The sequence below is a fragment of the Electrophorus electricus genome, chromosome 17 (genome assembly GCF_041902795.1).
Source record: "Electrophorus electricus isolate QZ-2024a chromosome 17, ASM4190279v1, whole genome shotgun sequence".
Lineage (NCBI taxonomy): Eukaryota > Metazoa > Chordata > Actinopteri > Gymnotiformes > Gymnotidae > Electrophorus > Electrophorus electricus.
The window spans coordinates 2,175,610-2,192,500 of NC_137513.1; the positions used below are offsets into that span (position 1 = coordinate 2,175,610).

A 16,891-nucleotide genomic window follows, 5' to 3' on the forward strand; every position below is an offset into this window, starting at 1 on the left:
TGGCCATTAAAGAGATAAACTTCCGAGACTGGAGGAAGTCTATACTTTAACATATCCATCATCGGAATATCTCCGGATCAGACTTCAGCGTCTGGGAAGCACTTCAGCATCACCTGAGGCACTGTTGCCTTAATCTGCACTAAATCTGTTCTCAGCAGGCCAGGAAACGAGTTTCAAATGAGAGGCTGTGAGGTCAGCTTCCCCAATCAGTCCGTGTGGATGAAAGCCTGGGGAAAGCCTGGGGAGCTGACCCCGTCCCGGAGAAGCATTCGGGCTGCTCTGGACACCAGTGGAAGCAGTGGACCAGTTAGAGCACTTCACTGGTGATGTTTAATGACCAGCAAGCAGTTGTCAGGCCAATCCTCTAAGCTCTGAACGCATGCTCCACAACTTTGGGTGGTGGTGGGGATTGATGGGCGGAGGGCATGTAGGCTGAGGGTTAGTTGTTTGGCTCCGGTGGTCTTTAAGTGACTGTGGAGGCTGAGCGTTAGTCGTTGGGCTGCGGTAGTGTTTAAGTGACTGTGGGCTTCCTTTGAAGCACTATGGCATTTGTACCCTCTCCTCAGAATACCACATTTAGGCCTTGAACTGTTGCCTGCCGCCTGTTGCTAGGCTACGCGAAGAGGATGAAAAGTAAAATGCATATCAAAAGAGGGAGAAGTGTGGCAGAGGTGTGGAGGCATAAAAGCGGACGTCTCTTGAAAGGCACGACTCCTAGCGAACCCGATCCTAAATGAACGTGTTGCGGAGCCGTGGTTCAGCACCTGAGCCGACATCTCAATTAACTATCGCATGCCAGATCTGTCGCAAAACAAAGACACTTGCAGTGCTGCCTAAAGTGCAGCTGTAGAACTGAGCTTACTATATATAAGGTTGTTTATTCTTCAAAAATATTATATTTAAATTGGATGCAGCACAAATTATGCAGTCAATAAGGAGAATTTATTCACTGAATTTATTCACTGTCAGTCCATACAGCTGGAACAAAGAGAATGACAGAGAGGGAGATTGAATTTGGGTTTCCTAGCATGTGCTCAAGACTTGGCTGAATAACCATGCCAGTGCATTAATGCTGAACACTGCCCTCTCAATCTGGCATGCAAGGACACACAGAGACGTAAAAGGACTGCATGTGCACGCAAAGCCACTTCAAGCGTGTTGCACTCTTAATATTCTCCAGGAAGCACCTGCACAGCACACTTCCAGACACACAGGGCTGATGGGTCTGCACGTTCTCCAGCGAATTAGCCTGCGTCCTCATCAGCCAATCATGGTGGCGTTTTGTTCCCCACTGACCTGGGCTCATGCTGAGGTCATCTACCAAGCTTTTATGTCTCTGCATGGAACCAATCTGACAACCATACACACAACCTCCGTGAGCCAGTCTGTATTATTAAAGTGGACTACGGGTTTGGATGGGAAATAGTTAGACAGGCGGGGAACATTCTGGGAGGAGGGGATGGTTTGGGGACACGGTCAACATATTGCAGATAGAACAGGAGACGCAGGAATGGAGCGGAAAGGCAGGAGGGAGACGCAGAGCTGAGGATGTGCAGAGGACAGGAGAGGAGGAGAGGAGAGGAGAGGAGAGGGGAGGGGAGGGGAGGAGACGAGAGAGGAGGAGGGGAGGAGAGGAGAGGAGAGGGGAGGAGGGGAGGAGAGGAGAGGAGAGGAGAGGGGAGGAGGGGAGGAGAGGAGAAGAGAAGAGAGGAGGGGAGGGGAGGAGAAGAGAGGAGAGGAGAGGGGAGGGGAGGAGAGGGGAGGGGGCGTGAGAGACACCGTGGGCCACTAAGCCCAGCCACTAAATCCAGGGAGCATGAGATGGGGTGTGCTGGGGGAGATCAACGTTGCATGCATGAATGGGAGAGCTGGAGCTGCAGGCTGAGCCATGGGGTCATCTGGACTACACACAGGACTACACACAGGACTACACACAGGACTACACACAGGACTAAACACAGGACTACACACAGACTACGCACAGGACTACACACAGGACTAAACACAGGACTACACACAGGGCTACACACAGAACTACATACAGGGCTGCACACAGGACTACACACAGGACTAAACACAGGACTACACACAGGGCTACACACAGGACTACATACAGGGCTACACACAGGACTACACACAGAACTACACACAGGACTACACACAGGACTACACACAGGGCTACACACAGGACTACACACAGGACTAAACACAGGGCTACACACAGGACTACACACAGGACTACACACAGGACTACACACAGAACTAAACACCCATTTTCCACTGATGACATAACTGATGGGAAAACAAAGTGCCCACTTTAACTCACCAAAGCTCACCAGAACCTCCATATGCCCCACATATGCACGTCTGATCAGCATGTATATGTATAGTATATGTATAGTATATGTATAGTATATGAATAGTATATGTATATGTGTATAACTATTGGCTGTAACATGTACAGTTTGCGGTTGGACTTGACACATTGTGCCGGGAGACCAAACGAGGTCGTGGCTAGTGAGCTGCGAAGGTCTTGTGCCACCCGACTGAAGTTCTCGATGCAAAGTGTATGGGAAGCCCGTTGACTTAGCCCCGCCCTCCTAAGGCGGGGTCACTGGAGTTGAGCCCAGATCTGTTCTTGATGAAAAACAAGCACACAGCTGAGAGCAGAGGGACTGTTGTGAGAATAATGAGCCACCTTGTCTTCGGTGTGTCATTTACCTGGTGGCGTCTCCATCATCCCCACACACACAGTGGCATAAACGTCTCTCATCAGACAGATATATGAGGCTGCCTCCTCGTGCTTTACCTAAGGGCCGGTAAGAGCTGCCACATATTGAAAAAAGCTTGAAAAATATCCTGGGAGGAACTCGTTAAATGGGAAACACTGCTGATGTCAAAACATGGACTTGAGACAGAGCGCAGTAGCATCTGTCTGGGTTGGCCATAATAGAACAGGTGTGAAGTTTTTAAGGTGTACTGGCACAGGTGCGAAGTTTTTAATGTGTACTAGATCAATTGTGAAGTTTTTATGCTGTATTAGATCAGTTGTGAAGTTTTTACGGTGTATTAGATCAGGTGTGAAATTTTTAAGGTGTACTGGAACAGGTATGAAGTCTTTAAGGTGTACTGGCACAGGTGTGCAGTTATTAAGATATAATGCAACAGGTGTGAAGTTATTAAGTTGCAGTATAACAGGTGTGAAGTTTTTAAGGTGTACTGGAACAGGTGTGAAGTTTTTAAGGTGTACTGGGACAGGTGTGAAGTTATTAAGTTGCAGTATAACAGGTGTGAAGTTTTTAAGGTGTACTGGAACAGGTGTGAAGTTATTAAGGTGTACTAGGTAATAGAGACAAAACAGACCCACTAGCTGGGCTATGAAGTTTCTCCATTTTGGTCCATGACAAAAAAAAAGAAAAGAAAATATTAGCTATTCTTCTATTTATGAAGATGTATTTCATGCCAAAACATTTTTTTAAAGCTGTCATCCGCCCACAGATTTCCAAAACAGACCTACAGTGCTTCAGCTCCTTCTCATATCCACATATAATAAAGCGTTATGTTCCATGCTCACTTTTATCCCGCATAAATCACCATCTCATTTCACATCTGAGAAGCACTCAGTGGAACACGCATGAAAGGCCCTTGCCACAGGCTTTCGCTATTGACCCGCCGTTGCCTGATTTGCCCCCAGAACCACACAGGCTTGGCCGGGAGCCGCCTGTGCTTTGGGGAAGTGGTGGAGCTGCAAGCCATGTTGAACATCACTCGTCCATGTTCTTATCAATGACCAGACCGGGCGAACTTCAAGGCTGATAACATTCCGCGTGCTTCAAACCGCCCCTCAGCACCCTGGGCTCGTCACTCCCCGCGGTCTGTCTGGATTATCTTCTGTGTTTGAAAGCAAGAACTGCTTGAATGCTAATCCGAGGTTAAGACCAACACTGATAACACACACTTATGTACCTGCCCCTGTATTCACTGAGGCCCTGCAGATAGGAAGGGAGACAATAGATATTCCATATAGATAGAATACACGTCGCCTTAGTTGGGGGGTTGTGAACGCACGGAGACAAAACCTCGAGTTCTTCTGCAGGTTTGTGGAGTCTAATCCCATAACATTCTCCTACCTGCCAAGCATATCAATTATCACGTGTCTTACAAGCGAAGCTCGGGCACTTGTCAAAAGTTGCAGAGTTCTCCCATTTAGGCATTTATTTGATATTGTAAATGGCAATCATCTCGAAATGTCACAGCCTAAATCTCCCAAGCCCTTTAGCAAGACATTATGGCTTAATTGATTTTTTTAAAGTGAAGTGCTCCCTATCCTTTATCACTCTTTGCCAGTTCATCAAAAATGCATTACGATTCCAGGTTCCCTGGACCTCCTAACATTGATTTATTTAGCTGGCGGTCCCAGTGCTGCTTTTGTATGTGGAGAAACATGAATCAGACCTGAAGATGGTAGCTCTGCCTGTGTATGGAAGTGTAGCATCTACTACTGATCCCCCCACACACATGCACTGGGCTGACGGCTGGGAATCATTTCAACATCTCAAACTCGTAACCTTCACTGCAACTTCAGATAGCAAGTCAATTTACACAATCTGTATCTCCATCCCTACAATTTTAAAATGGGACAAGCCCATGCGTGTAAAATTTGCAGTAATGATCTCTGTGATATGATGCCTCTAAAATCGTTGCCTAATAAACAATGAACAGACATTGCTTATTAAACAATGAATTAAACAGAGTTGATATTCTAAACAACCTTGAAAACGAAACATTGTGAAAGCCGTTTAGTATGAGGCGTTTGAAGTCATGGGTAATAATTATGCGATGGTGATCTAAGGCCTGACAAGCAGGAGCTGTAGCAGCAGATCGAGATTTTCTTTCTGCTGAAGATGGCTGACAGCAGAAGGGTTTGACGCGGCCTTGCTGACAGGTGCCATGAGAGCTGGCGTGTTATCAGCAGGGTGAACTTATTAGAGCAGACTGTCCGTCTGCACCCTGCCCCTGCTCCGACACGTCCGGCTCACGCTCCGGAAACACGCATCGCTGCACATCTTGCTCTTGCACACACACACACACACACAAACACACACATTTGCACTGACACACACACACACACAGTCTTGTAATACTACCTTTGTGGGGTACTCTACTGACTTGTTTCTTTAAAAAAAACCCAAAGCATTTAATTTTTTTTTAAACCTGTGGACCAGACAAGTTCTCCTACATTATCAAACTCTTTGTTTTCCTGACAGCACCAGAACATTTGCTCTAAAAAAAAAAAAAAAAAAAGCATGCGCACAAATACATACATGCCAAAAGAGCACACAGGAGGTACAAAGAGACAAAGAAAACAGAGATAGACCAAAAAAAAACCCCAAAACCCCAAACAACCAATCAGAGCAAAGCAGGCAAGCGGGTGAGATGGCAGAACCCTGAGGCTGAGATGGAGTACAGTACCTTGGGCAGCGTCAGGCTCGATGGTGGGAGGAGTGGGAGAGGGGGATGTGGTGAGAACTTCTAGATGGGAAACAAAACCAAAACACACACAAGAGGCAGAAAATGAAAAAGGGAAAAAGACAAATGCCATTCTCAAAGAACTGAATGTTAGTTTAACCACAGAGGAGTTGTGCAGAGCTAAGCATCCCTCTCAAATAGCAAGTGAAGTGCTGATTGAAGACAAAACACGTTAATTTGCTGATTTCTTGACAGCAATGTCGCACACCTGACAAGTCTACAATGAGCCACGTCTTCTGCGTTACCGTGTTATTATCTTAATTAGACAACTTGAAGTCAAACTAACCTGTGAGAGATATTATGCTTCTTATCATGTGATTAATATGGCAAAGAAAACAAACTGCGATGACAGCGACACTTCTGGCTTAATTAATTAAAGAAACGTAGATAGGATTGCTTCCATGTGACCAACAGTGACACTTGAAAAAAGAAACACAAGACAATAATAATAGAAGAAGAGAACAGAAGAACATGGACAGATACAAGAACAGAAGAACACAAAAATAAAAGAACAGAATAACTCAAGATTAGAATAACATAAGAACAGAATAAGACAAGAACATGCCACACACACATAAAGATTTCTTCCTTCCTCATGTATTTTCACAAAAGGAGAACTACATTCTTCAGTATGCAGAACATGAGCCCAGCAGGAGGTGTGGGCTTGGAGCCTTATATTATGAGGAGTGACTACTATGAACATGCTATTATCATATTTCATAAAACCTTGAGAATCAACCGCCTAATGCAGCAATGGCTTCAAAAAGAAAAAAAATGAGAAAGCAGGTGAGCGATTGTACTACAGATGTGTGAACATGTCTGCTGCCTGCCCGTCAACCCCCCCGCACACACACACGAATGCGGAGGCGCCTCGCTGTGGAACAGACACAGCAGGCAAAATTGGCTGGCTGTTTCCACTGCATTATTGTCTGCTCTCCATCAAAAGATCCCAGTAGGAGCCCAAACACTTCCCAACTAATGATAAAACATCAAGAACAGCATAGTGTCTGTGGATACTGGGAGCTGGGAGCCTGGACCCTCTGATGGATACTGGGAGCTGGGAGCCTGCACCCTCTGATGAAAATATTTGGGGGATTTCACGCCTTGTGACCGGCTGCAGACGGGGGTATTGGAAATGTCAGCGTCCCCCGTTAGAAATTGAGCATGCAGAAGAGATGGCCTACACCAAAGGTCTGAATAGGATCTGGCATGCATAATAGTCAAGCAAACAAGAATTTTACACGGGCAATTTGCAAGCCAGCAGACTCTTGGCGTTATGTGCACTGAAATATGAATGTGTTTTGAACGTGCGAGATTTTCCACGATTTTCTGTTGGGAGGTTCACCATGTCTTCCAGTGCCTGCCATCGTAGCTTTATGAAATTATGAAGAACCTATATTACGCTTCATACATTACTGGCTGCAACAGAAGCAACAGTAACACTGTGCAGAAACACATCGCAGGCTTCACAGCAAAGGGAACATGTACATGTTCATAATGTCTCCAAAGTGTCCTTAAATGGACATTGTCCAGTACAACAATGAACCGTGTTGGACTGTTGGCTAATTTTCCATTTCAGTGGTAAAATGTAAAAAAATGGCGCCTAAAACTTCTAAATTCTTGTAGACCTAATCACTCACCCAGTGTAATGAATCATATGATCAATAAAATAATCAAATAGGAATCTTTATTGATGAGTCTGACATACATACTATCTTTGAGGGGTATTGGGAGCTGTATCTTAGAAGCTTATATAGTTTTCCATTACTTCCATTAAAATTGATGTTGCCTGTTGCATGTTGCAAATAAAGCCTTGTGACTAAGGAGGGCTGAGAGGCTGGACCCTTACAGAGGCCGAACTGTAGCTAGCTCTGTCAGCTGGCATTGTGCCTCATTTAAAAAGCACTCCTGAGAACTGAAACACCTGTGAACAGCAGTGTAAGTGGGCGGGGCTTAACTTCTGTAGGCTGCAAAGGTGGAGATTTCACAAAGGGCTGTTAATGCAGCTTAGAAGTGAAAGATGGATTTGGAAATTTGAACAATATTTACATATTACTTCAAAATTCTTTATTTCAATGAAAGCGAGGGAAATTCAGCTTTCCATTTAAATACCAACTGTAGTAACAAAATTGTCTCTTTCGATAGTCGAAGACTGTTGGTGGCCTTAATCAAAATGTAAAAAGACTCATACACTGGTGTTGGAGGAAGCCCTTTAGGATACACAGGTCTGTCTGTACACGTGACTGTACACAGTGGGGGCAGTGGTACTTCAGTGGTTAGGGTACTTGACTTGTAATTGGAAAGGTGCCAGTTCAAGCCCCACCACTGCCAAGTTACCACTGTTGGGCCCCTGAGCAAGACCCTTAACCCTCAATTGCTCAAGTTGCACTCACTCATAATTGTAAGTCACTTTGGATAAAAACGTCAGGTAAACGTACGCAGTGGCAGTAACTGTACCCATGATAGTGAAGCCCTCATTAACCCGAACAGCGTTGCTCTGGGTGCACAGGAAAAGGCAAAGACATCGTGAACAACCTTTAAAGAAAGAGATAAGCGTCTGATCACACCACTGTCCTGCTCAAGGCACGCTCAATTATAAACACAGCACATCCTTCATACTGAAAAATCGATGTAATCACCAACAGCCTGCACTCAATACCTTCCGCCAAAACACCGCTGTACTGCGTGTTTATACTTCTGTCTAAAGTCGGTGGCTGTAAAGGTCGGAATTAATAAATATAAACTTAAAATGCAGAGTGTCTTACAGGCCTGCGCAGACCTGGGTTTGTGCAAAATCACAAATATTGCTGTGCGACAATGAGTACTGTTGGCTTGTTCAGTGCGTTTGAAGAGACTTTCAGATTGTGTCTTTGCCGAGAGCCATAATATATGCAGTTGGACGCTGGACAGGCGTCTGCAGTCCCCATCAGCATGTCCATTTCACTGGGACCCACTGGTCAAACGAAGTGGCCAGTAGTGATCTACAGGGGCCATGCGGAGTGTACGGCGGTTTACATGAGCTAGCTACACGCTATGGACATTTAATCTGAAACACTTAGTCTGGCATTGGAAAAAGGCATTTCCAAGACTACACTGATTGTCATTCTTATAAAGGATACAGAATAAATTATATAGCAAATGTTTTGTAATAATTACTATTAATAAGGTAATTATTTAATTAATGAAAAATAATGTAATAACGTCGTAATAATGTCTGTTTTTAATTGCACATTGCTTATTATAACTTGCTGACTGTTTAAAATAAGTCAAATGCCACAACGTAAGACTTCAGTGCCAGAGATAAAAAAGTAAACACTCAATTAGCCGGACTAGACCAATTAGCTCTACCAACATATTAAAAGCGATGCCTGAATCACACCTGCTAGCCATATTCCTCTGTGAATACCACAAAAAACAGAACACACACACACACACACACACACAGATAAGAGATACACACTAATTAAGCAAGACTGCATGATCAGTGAAGGAAATCAATTCTCCTGTGAGCAACAACACCTATTTATCTGTTTGGGCCTCATTTTAATGCTCCCTCATCCAGGTTAAAACCACAAACACTACCCTGTGCACACTGATTCTCAAACTAAAGTAGGTGGACCATTACAGTATGTTTTATACTGAATTCAAAATTTATATTGAATTCAAATCTGTTTTTAGAATTGTTCTATCATACATTGTTTATAAGTGTGCACATTTGACTTTAATTATATATTACTTGTTTATAGATAAGGCTATTGCTGTGCTTAAAATGTATACAATCATCTAAAATGTAGAATGTATGTGTTTTGCCAATATTTGGCCTCAGGAACGTCCCCCTTCAGTGCCTAGCAGGGTCTAGTCAGGTCTCCAGGGCCCAGTCAGGTCTGCAGGGCCCAGTCAGGTCTGTAGGGCCCAGTCAGGTCTGTAGGGCATGACACTTTTTCGAAAGGTGTAAGTGGGAACTTAAACTAACCCCCATGAGAAATCCTAGTCAAACACCACCCGTTCTACTCATTCCAGTGTCTGCAATATCTCTAGTGCATCACAATGTACTGCTTTTAATTCTCTACACGGTGGTTTTTCACATCTGTGCTTATTGATTGGCTGGTCCCTACAGGGAAGCTGCTGCCAGTGTGGCTTCAGGACGGAATCACTAAACACGCCTCTTCATTATCTCATTTCTCCATATTTCAGGACAGCCAATCGAATATCACAAAAACCAACCCACTTCTGGAACACTTTCTGTTTCTGTATTAAAAATTATAATCGGTTGCATTTGCACAGACACTAAAAGATTTGAGTGGCCCAAGTATGTAGTAACATGTGCTATTATGTTTATAACTCTGCATAAATGTCCACGGTCGGTCTAGTGCGGGGGGGATATTCAGTACTGGCAATGGAGTTTTACTTTTCCCATCTCATCTCACAGTGAAATAAACGATCTCTTTGTCCTCCACCTGAGCTATAAGTCAGAGAAACCTTTGTATTAAGTTATGGCACTCACGCTCTGTCGAATCGTTCCTGGACTCGCGCACTCAGTCAAGACAGAAACATCGCGCGTGTCATTTTCTTGAAGTAAGCAGCAGTGGCATCACAAATCACGGAGCCTTTCAAAAGAACTTTCTCTTGCACCAGCCAAACTTGTAATAGAAGCGGTGGGGGGGGACTGAAGGCTAGGCTGATAATTGCGGCATGTCCATGGTGGTCGAGGCAGATCGATGACGCTATTCCCTGTCTCAGTAATCCTCTGTGCTGCCTAATCGTCCTGTCTGACATGTGCAATCACAGTGTACACATGGAGAGTTTGGACTGCTAGAGTCATGATGCATACTGCATGTAGTGTAGGTGCACACCAACACAGGGGAAGGTAAGAGCCTTTGCTTTTTATCACTAACCCAACCTGAATCACTTTTAAATGTACCGAGGTAATGACAATAGGAGAACAGTGACTAGCTGTTCTACCCTTTACGCAACAGTCTACTGAACTGACATGTACTGATTTAGCATCAGCAACCAAATACAGCCAAACTGATTCATGTCTGATTCAAGCTGACTGACCTCAGAAGTTAATGTAGACTGACCTCAGTAGATCATGCAGACTGACCTTGCAGTTCATGCAGACTGACCTCAGTAGATCATACAGACTGACCACAGTAGATTATGCAGACTGACCTAAGTAGTTCATGCAGACTGAGCTCAGTAGTTCATGCAGACTGACCTCAGTAGATCACGCTGACTGAGCTCTACTGCATCAGCAGGTCAGAATCACTCCTACAGATTTGCTGCAAGTGGCATGAAATGAGTGTTTGCTTTGACCAGGTAGCAGTGCATGTGCATGCACTCACACAGAGTGCACTTCCTGCACTAGGGCTGGCTAGCCCAACATGGCCTTAGTATCAGATTAAGTACAGCAGTTAAGGAGATGCACACTGCTATGTTCCTCCGAGCAAGCTGCCTTATTAGATTTACGATTTTTTTTTTTTTACCTAAAGCGATTTTACATTAACTTGATACAGAGGCAGTCAGACTGAACAGCCCCAGGATCAGTGTCTCGCTCCAGGGCTGACGGACCACAAGCATCAGCTGGGCATAGACTGGTAACCTCTCGGGTTACAGTCAGGCTTTGTATCTTCGGAGTTGGCCAGTCGCTGGACAGTTGCTGTTGCTGTGTGCTAACGACACGTTCTCATCAGACGTGTTCAACATGAGACGTGTTTGTGCTGTTGTCTACTACCAGCAGTGGAACACGTGTTGTAGTTCACTCTCATATAAGAGGACTGACCGCTGTAGTCTGCGTTTGTGTGTGAGCTGTTTTTCAACCATCCGGTTGGTATGGGACGGACGCTTTCCCCACACATCAGCTAAAGACGAGGGCGATGTAGCGTTGCAGTTTTCTCGTAAGAAAAATAAAGGATATATTTTGGCAGGTTTTGGAAACAGAAGCGTGTTGCACATGTAAAGTAAACAGAGAGGCCGGAGGGTCTGCTGAGTCACTGCCCCCTCCCTGTGTTCTGCTGAGTCACTGCCCCCCCCCCCCCCCCGCTGTTCTGCTGAGTCACTGCCCCCTCCCTGTGTTCTGCTGAGTCACTGCCCCCCCCCCCCCCCCGCTGTTCTGCTGAGTCACTGCCCCCTCCCTGTGTTCTGCTGAGTCACTGCCCTCCCCTGTATTCTGCTGAGTCACTGTCTTTTGACCTACCATAGAGGAATACAGAGATGCCACAATTAAGAAACTACGAGACATCTTAACACTTATTAGAAGTGACATGTCATCTTTGCTCCTGCCTCACTGAACTGATTTAGAGACATGAAGACGAGACACACACGGCTGCTTTGTTTACAGCAAGCTCCTAAGCCTTGGTGGTCTTCCCTAAGGCAAAGGAAACTTGCAAGGCTTTTATGGAGAAACAATAAACAGGCATTAGGCCCACAGTAATCTCATTGTCCATGTTGTGCAGGATGTATTGAATTATTGAATCCAATGGCTAATATGTCTAACACCAAATATTTCAGTGCTCCAGTGATGAATGAAATTCTGGAATTCTTGGACCATATCAAAATTCGTTGCAGGAGTCAGCTGGTCAGAGTTTTTCTTTTTACTGTATCTGACAGGAATATATCATCAGTCTTGGTAAATAATTTCTCCTTACAGCTTTTTTGAACAAAGAAAACAAGAATTATAAGATTGATATTCCAGGCCTTCCACATCCTGGAAGAGTGGGTTGGCGTGCAGTGCTGTAATACCAGGTTGCATGCCGGGGTTTAACTGGAACACGTGATCACCGTATTCTTCGCTGACGTGTCACACACACTGGCTGCTGCCTCATGTCACTCAGCCATGCTCCGATAAATAAATGCACATGTGACTCTAGCAACATGCAGAATCCGATAAATGCACACGTGACTCTAGCAACATGCAGAAGCTCTGATAAATGCACACGATTCTAACAGCATCCAGAATCCCATAAATGCATACAGAATTCTTCAAATATCCAGAATCCGATAAATGCACACGTGACTCTAGCAACATGCAGAAGCTCAGATAAATGCACACGTGACTCTAGCAATGTCCAGAAGCTTTGATAAATGCACACGTAACTAGCAACATCCAGAAGCTCAGATAAATGCACATGTGACTCTAGCTACACCCAGAAGCTCAGATAAATGCACATGTGACTAGCAACATCCAGAAGCTCAGATAAATGCACGTGACTCTAGCCACATCCTGAGATTTATTTCATAAGCTTTGTTCCCCTGGTGACATTTTCAATAGCAAGATTCCAGTGCCGAGAGAGAACTGGTTGGCCAGTTGGTCTGTGAAATGGAACCCACCAGGAGCACAGCTGTGGTAGACGCTCATAAGGCAAATAGCATAGAAGACAGAAGCTAGGTGGTGTAAAAGTAACACGGCTGAATAATTCACACACAACTCCGCAAGAAAAATCTTTTACAAGAAAGATTATGACACTGAATGGAAAGCATTGTTCCCTGAAGTGGAAAATGAATGTGGAAGTACAAACCATAAGTCTGAGAGATTCAGAAGGAAGAACAGATCAGCAGGCATGAATTCTGTCTATGTAGCTTTTAAAGTTTGGGGTTAAAAAAAGGGCATGTAGACCAAGGCTGGAGACCCACCGTACACATAGAGGATGTAGTCATCATACGCTTCCCCCACCAGGTTGGATGCCACACAGCGATACGTCCCATTGTAGGACTTGTTAAGGTTCTCAATTAAGAGATCAGAGCCCGTAATGACAGCGTGGGAGGGAACATCGTCATCCACTTTGAACCAGTTAATCTGATGAGGTCTGTAAAATAGTACAATGATAATTTAGAGATCTCTGTGTCAACATCCGGACTGAGAGAGAGAGAGAGAGAGAGAGAGAGAGGAAGAGAGAGAGAGAGAGGGAGAGGGAGAGAGAGGGAGGGGGAGAGAGAGGGAGAGAGAGAGAGAGAGAGAGAGAGAGAGGGAGTGGGAGAGTGGATAACGAGGAGCACTTGTTCAACTTGTTCAGCTTTTTTATTTAAACATGTAAATACCTCACAGCTGTATTGTATCTTCACATGCTACTGTACCACGATCCAAATTCAGAGTAATATTAAGTGAGGACTTAATAACTATAAACAGTTTGCACAAGGCACCGTGCCACAAATATGTGGCTTTCTTTGGTAACTATTAGTTACTAAACACTTTAAACACCTAATTTTCATCAAATGTGACGCTACCAACTTTAAGCAGTCCAGGTGCAGGCGCAGACATGGCTTGTCTCATGACTCACTGTGGTTTGCCCTTGGCTTTGCAGGTCAGTTCAAGGTTTTCCCCTTCTCTTGTCAGGCCATCGGGAAACTCTACTACAATCTTCACTTCCGGTTTATCTGTCAACCAGAAGAGCTCAGGATGCGTCAACAGACTCGGGAAAGCCACACGTCTCCACACGTCTCTACACAACACCACAGGATACCTAATTCTGCTTTTCCCATCATTCTTAGGTGACCAGTAACAATTAGTCTGTTAGTCCAATTAGAAAGCATCTTTAATCATATTTGTGCAGAATTCCATTAACACTTGTACACTAATGCAGCTAACTTCCTTATTTAACGCGCTTAATTGTATTCATTCACCAGTGTTCAGAAGAGGTCTTTGCTCAAACTGTATTTTTCTAGATCCATAACATCACTGTATTTCTAGAGCAACAACATTACTGCACTTCTAGATCCACAACATTTCTGCATTTCTAGAGCAATAATATTTCCACATTTCTGGGCCTTCAAGAAGAAACAGTGAGGCCCAGCTATGCGTGTTTTCTTGTAGTGAACTTTTAACCCTGACTAAGAGACAGAGAAGCAAGGGCACCGTCCTGAATTCAAACAGTCTATTTAATGGTAGTGTACTGTAAAGTCTTTTTTTCTCCTTCTTCTTTATCTGTGTTTGTCAAAATGTCAAGCTTTTTACAGTCAGTCTGATCCATCCTGTCTTTTCTTCACAAAGGGCAGTGTGAGCAGTCAGCAGTCTGAATAAATTAATATTCCGCAAAGATTACAAAAGGTTAGGTCAACCTTTCCAGGACTTTCCATGGTCTGTAATAACGTGCACTGATCACACTCAATTACTGCGCTATTTAGAGAACAGCATTATCAAACTGAGGCATAACAAGAGAAAGCTTGGTTTAATTAAAGCAACTCCCAGGACCCTGGCCAGGTTAATACCTTACAACAAAAAAAGAGTCTTTTTTGTCTTATTTGGTATCCACATCCTCTCTCCTTTATTCACTACAACATCCAACCAGAAAGGACAACATCTGCATATGGGTGAGCAGAGAGAAGTGGCTGTGTTGCTTGGCTGCATTGCATGGCTGTGTTTCATGGCTGTGTTTCATGGCTGTGTTTCATGGCTGTGTTGCATGGCTGCGTTGCATGGCTGCGTTGTATGGCTGTTGCATGGCTGTTGCATGGCTGTGTTTCATGGCTGTGTTTCATGGCTGTGTTGCATGGCTGTGTTGCATGGCTGCGTTGTGTGGCTGTGTTGCGTGGCTGCGTTGCGTGGCTGCATTGCATGGCCGTGTTTCATGGCCGTGTTGCATGGCCGCGTTGCATGGCCGCGTTTCATGGCCGCGTTGCATGACCGTGTTGCATGGCTGTTGCATGGCTGTGTTGCATGGCTGTGTTGCATGGCTGTGTTGCATGGCTGTTGCATGGCTGTGTTGCATGGCTGTGTTTCATGGCTGTGTTGCATGGCTGTGTTGCTTGGCTGTGTTGCATGTCTGCGTTGTGTGGCTGTGTTGCGTGGCTGCGTTGCGTGGCTGCATTGCATGGTCGTGTTGCATGGCCGCGTTGCATGGCCGCGTTTCATGGCCGCGTTGCATGACTGTGTTGCATGGCTGTGTTGCATGGCTGTTGCATGGCTGTGTTGCATGGCTGTGTTGCATGGCTGTTGCATGGCTATGTTGCATGACTGTGTTGCATGGCTGTGTTTCATGGCTATATTGGCCTGTTCCAGCACAGGGCTTTGTTGGAGGGATCACTCACACTGCACTTCCAGGTATTTCTGGGCTTGGACGTCCTTCACGGCTGGATGGTCAATGATGCAGATGACGGGCACTCCATCGTCCTCCTTGGAGACGGTAAGCCGGAGCCGGCTGGTAACGGTGAACATCCTGTCATATGTCTCCTCCACCGCCTCCTCACCTGGGAGCAAACACAAGAGTGACACCTCAGCCATAACAAGATCTCTCTCTTTCTCTTTCTCTCTCTCTATCTTTCAGTACCTCTCTCTGTTCTGACCTACTCATAATAACTCCCGGTTCCCACGAGGCACGGCGAAGGTCTTTGAGAAATAATCCATCACCTCCGGACAAATCTTACATTCATTTAAAGTGGCAAACACGTCTCCTCTCTGTCGTGCTCCGTGTACTTACTGTGACACCTAAGCCACAGTTACATCATATCATCTGGGTTTAAGGTGACAAAGTGGATCACTGCCACTACTTTCATACAGCAAATGTGCGACACCCTGTATCTCCATCATGAACCTGTATGGCCTGTATAGCCTATGGGGCTGGTTTCCACAGAGCTCTGCATTTCAAGGTGGCAACATTCTCGTAGCCGGCCGCATGCCGAAGGGACTATCAGGGAGGCTTCGTCGCCAACACATCTGGCTCTCCGGGTCGGGATGAGCGTGACGGAGGCCACACTCTCCCTAACGCAGCTGCCAAGCCACTCCGAGAGGCAGGGAACTAATTGCTCTGCGAAGGATGATGGTTTACTTAGACCTAATGAAGTGGAGAAGTAATTATAGGTCAGCGCTGACCTACAACGTAGCTCTCTGCCCTACAGTCAGAGGGCCAGCAAGGCAGCGCCAGATGCTGCCACCACAAAGACGTCTTTGGCTTATTATAGCTTGCTTTTGTAGAGTTTTTTCAAATCCAGTTTCAAAAGCAGCTAGCGAGCACCATGGAGAAACTGTACGGCATCTCTGTGGTAGATAAAGAACTTATTTGCTCGAGAGACTGCAGCTAAAGTCAAAGACAAGTACGTCTGATCAATGGTAATCAGCGTTTGTGTCATACTGAGAGTCACTGTTTACTCAGGTACCGAGTCAGAGTCAGAGTAGAGTCCCATCTTTTTTCTTGTTGTGACTCTAGTAAGGATTGTGCTGAAAGCTCCCACTTCATCGGATCTTTTGATTCTGTGGTACCATGAAAGTGCCACCAGGCAGCGTCCTTTCCCTCTGTCTGGATGGAGGAAGACGTTTGGGGCAGGTCCCCCGGCCTGTGGGTCCCTTTAACATGCTGTCTGCGTGGCCTTCAGCTGGTGCCAGCTAATTCGCGGGCAATCATGGGTGTGTAGGAGGGAAACAGCTGGAGTT

The 16,891-nt window shown here is 45.3% G+C and overlaps 1 protein-coding gene across 7 annotated transcripts in view; it reads right to left on the reverse strand.

The window, feature by feature from the left end:
• cadm1b (cell adhesion molecule 1b) overlaps nucleotides 1-16,891 on the reverse strand; it is a 98,571-nt gene that overhangs the window by 9,330 nt on the left and 72,350 nt on the right. For 5 of the 7 annotated variants that reach the window (XR_014117783.1, XM_027022400.3, XM_027022398.3 and 2 more), the window contains 4 exons: nucleotides 15,553-15,711; nucleotides 13,806-13,902; nucleotides 13,162-13,334; nucleotides 5,473-5,532 (listed from right to left, as the gene is read on the reverse strand). Coding sequence is in view for 6 of the 7 variants with exons in the window: in XM_027022400.3 (XP_026878201.1) it covers nucleotides 5,473-5,532; nucleotides 13,162-13,334; nucleotides 13,806-13,902; nucleotides 15,553-15,711 (489 nt within the window). In the remaining variant the exon portion in view is untranslated. The remainder of the gene's footprint in view (nucleotides 1-5,472; nucleotides 5,533-13,161; nucleotides 13,335-13,805; nucleotides 13,903-15,552; nucleotides 15,712-16,891) is intronic. The other 2 variants (XM_081699669.1, XM_027022401.3) reach the window with 2 other exon arrangements.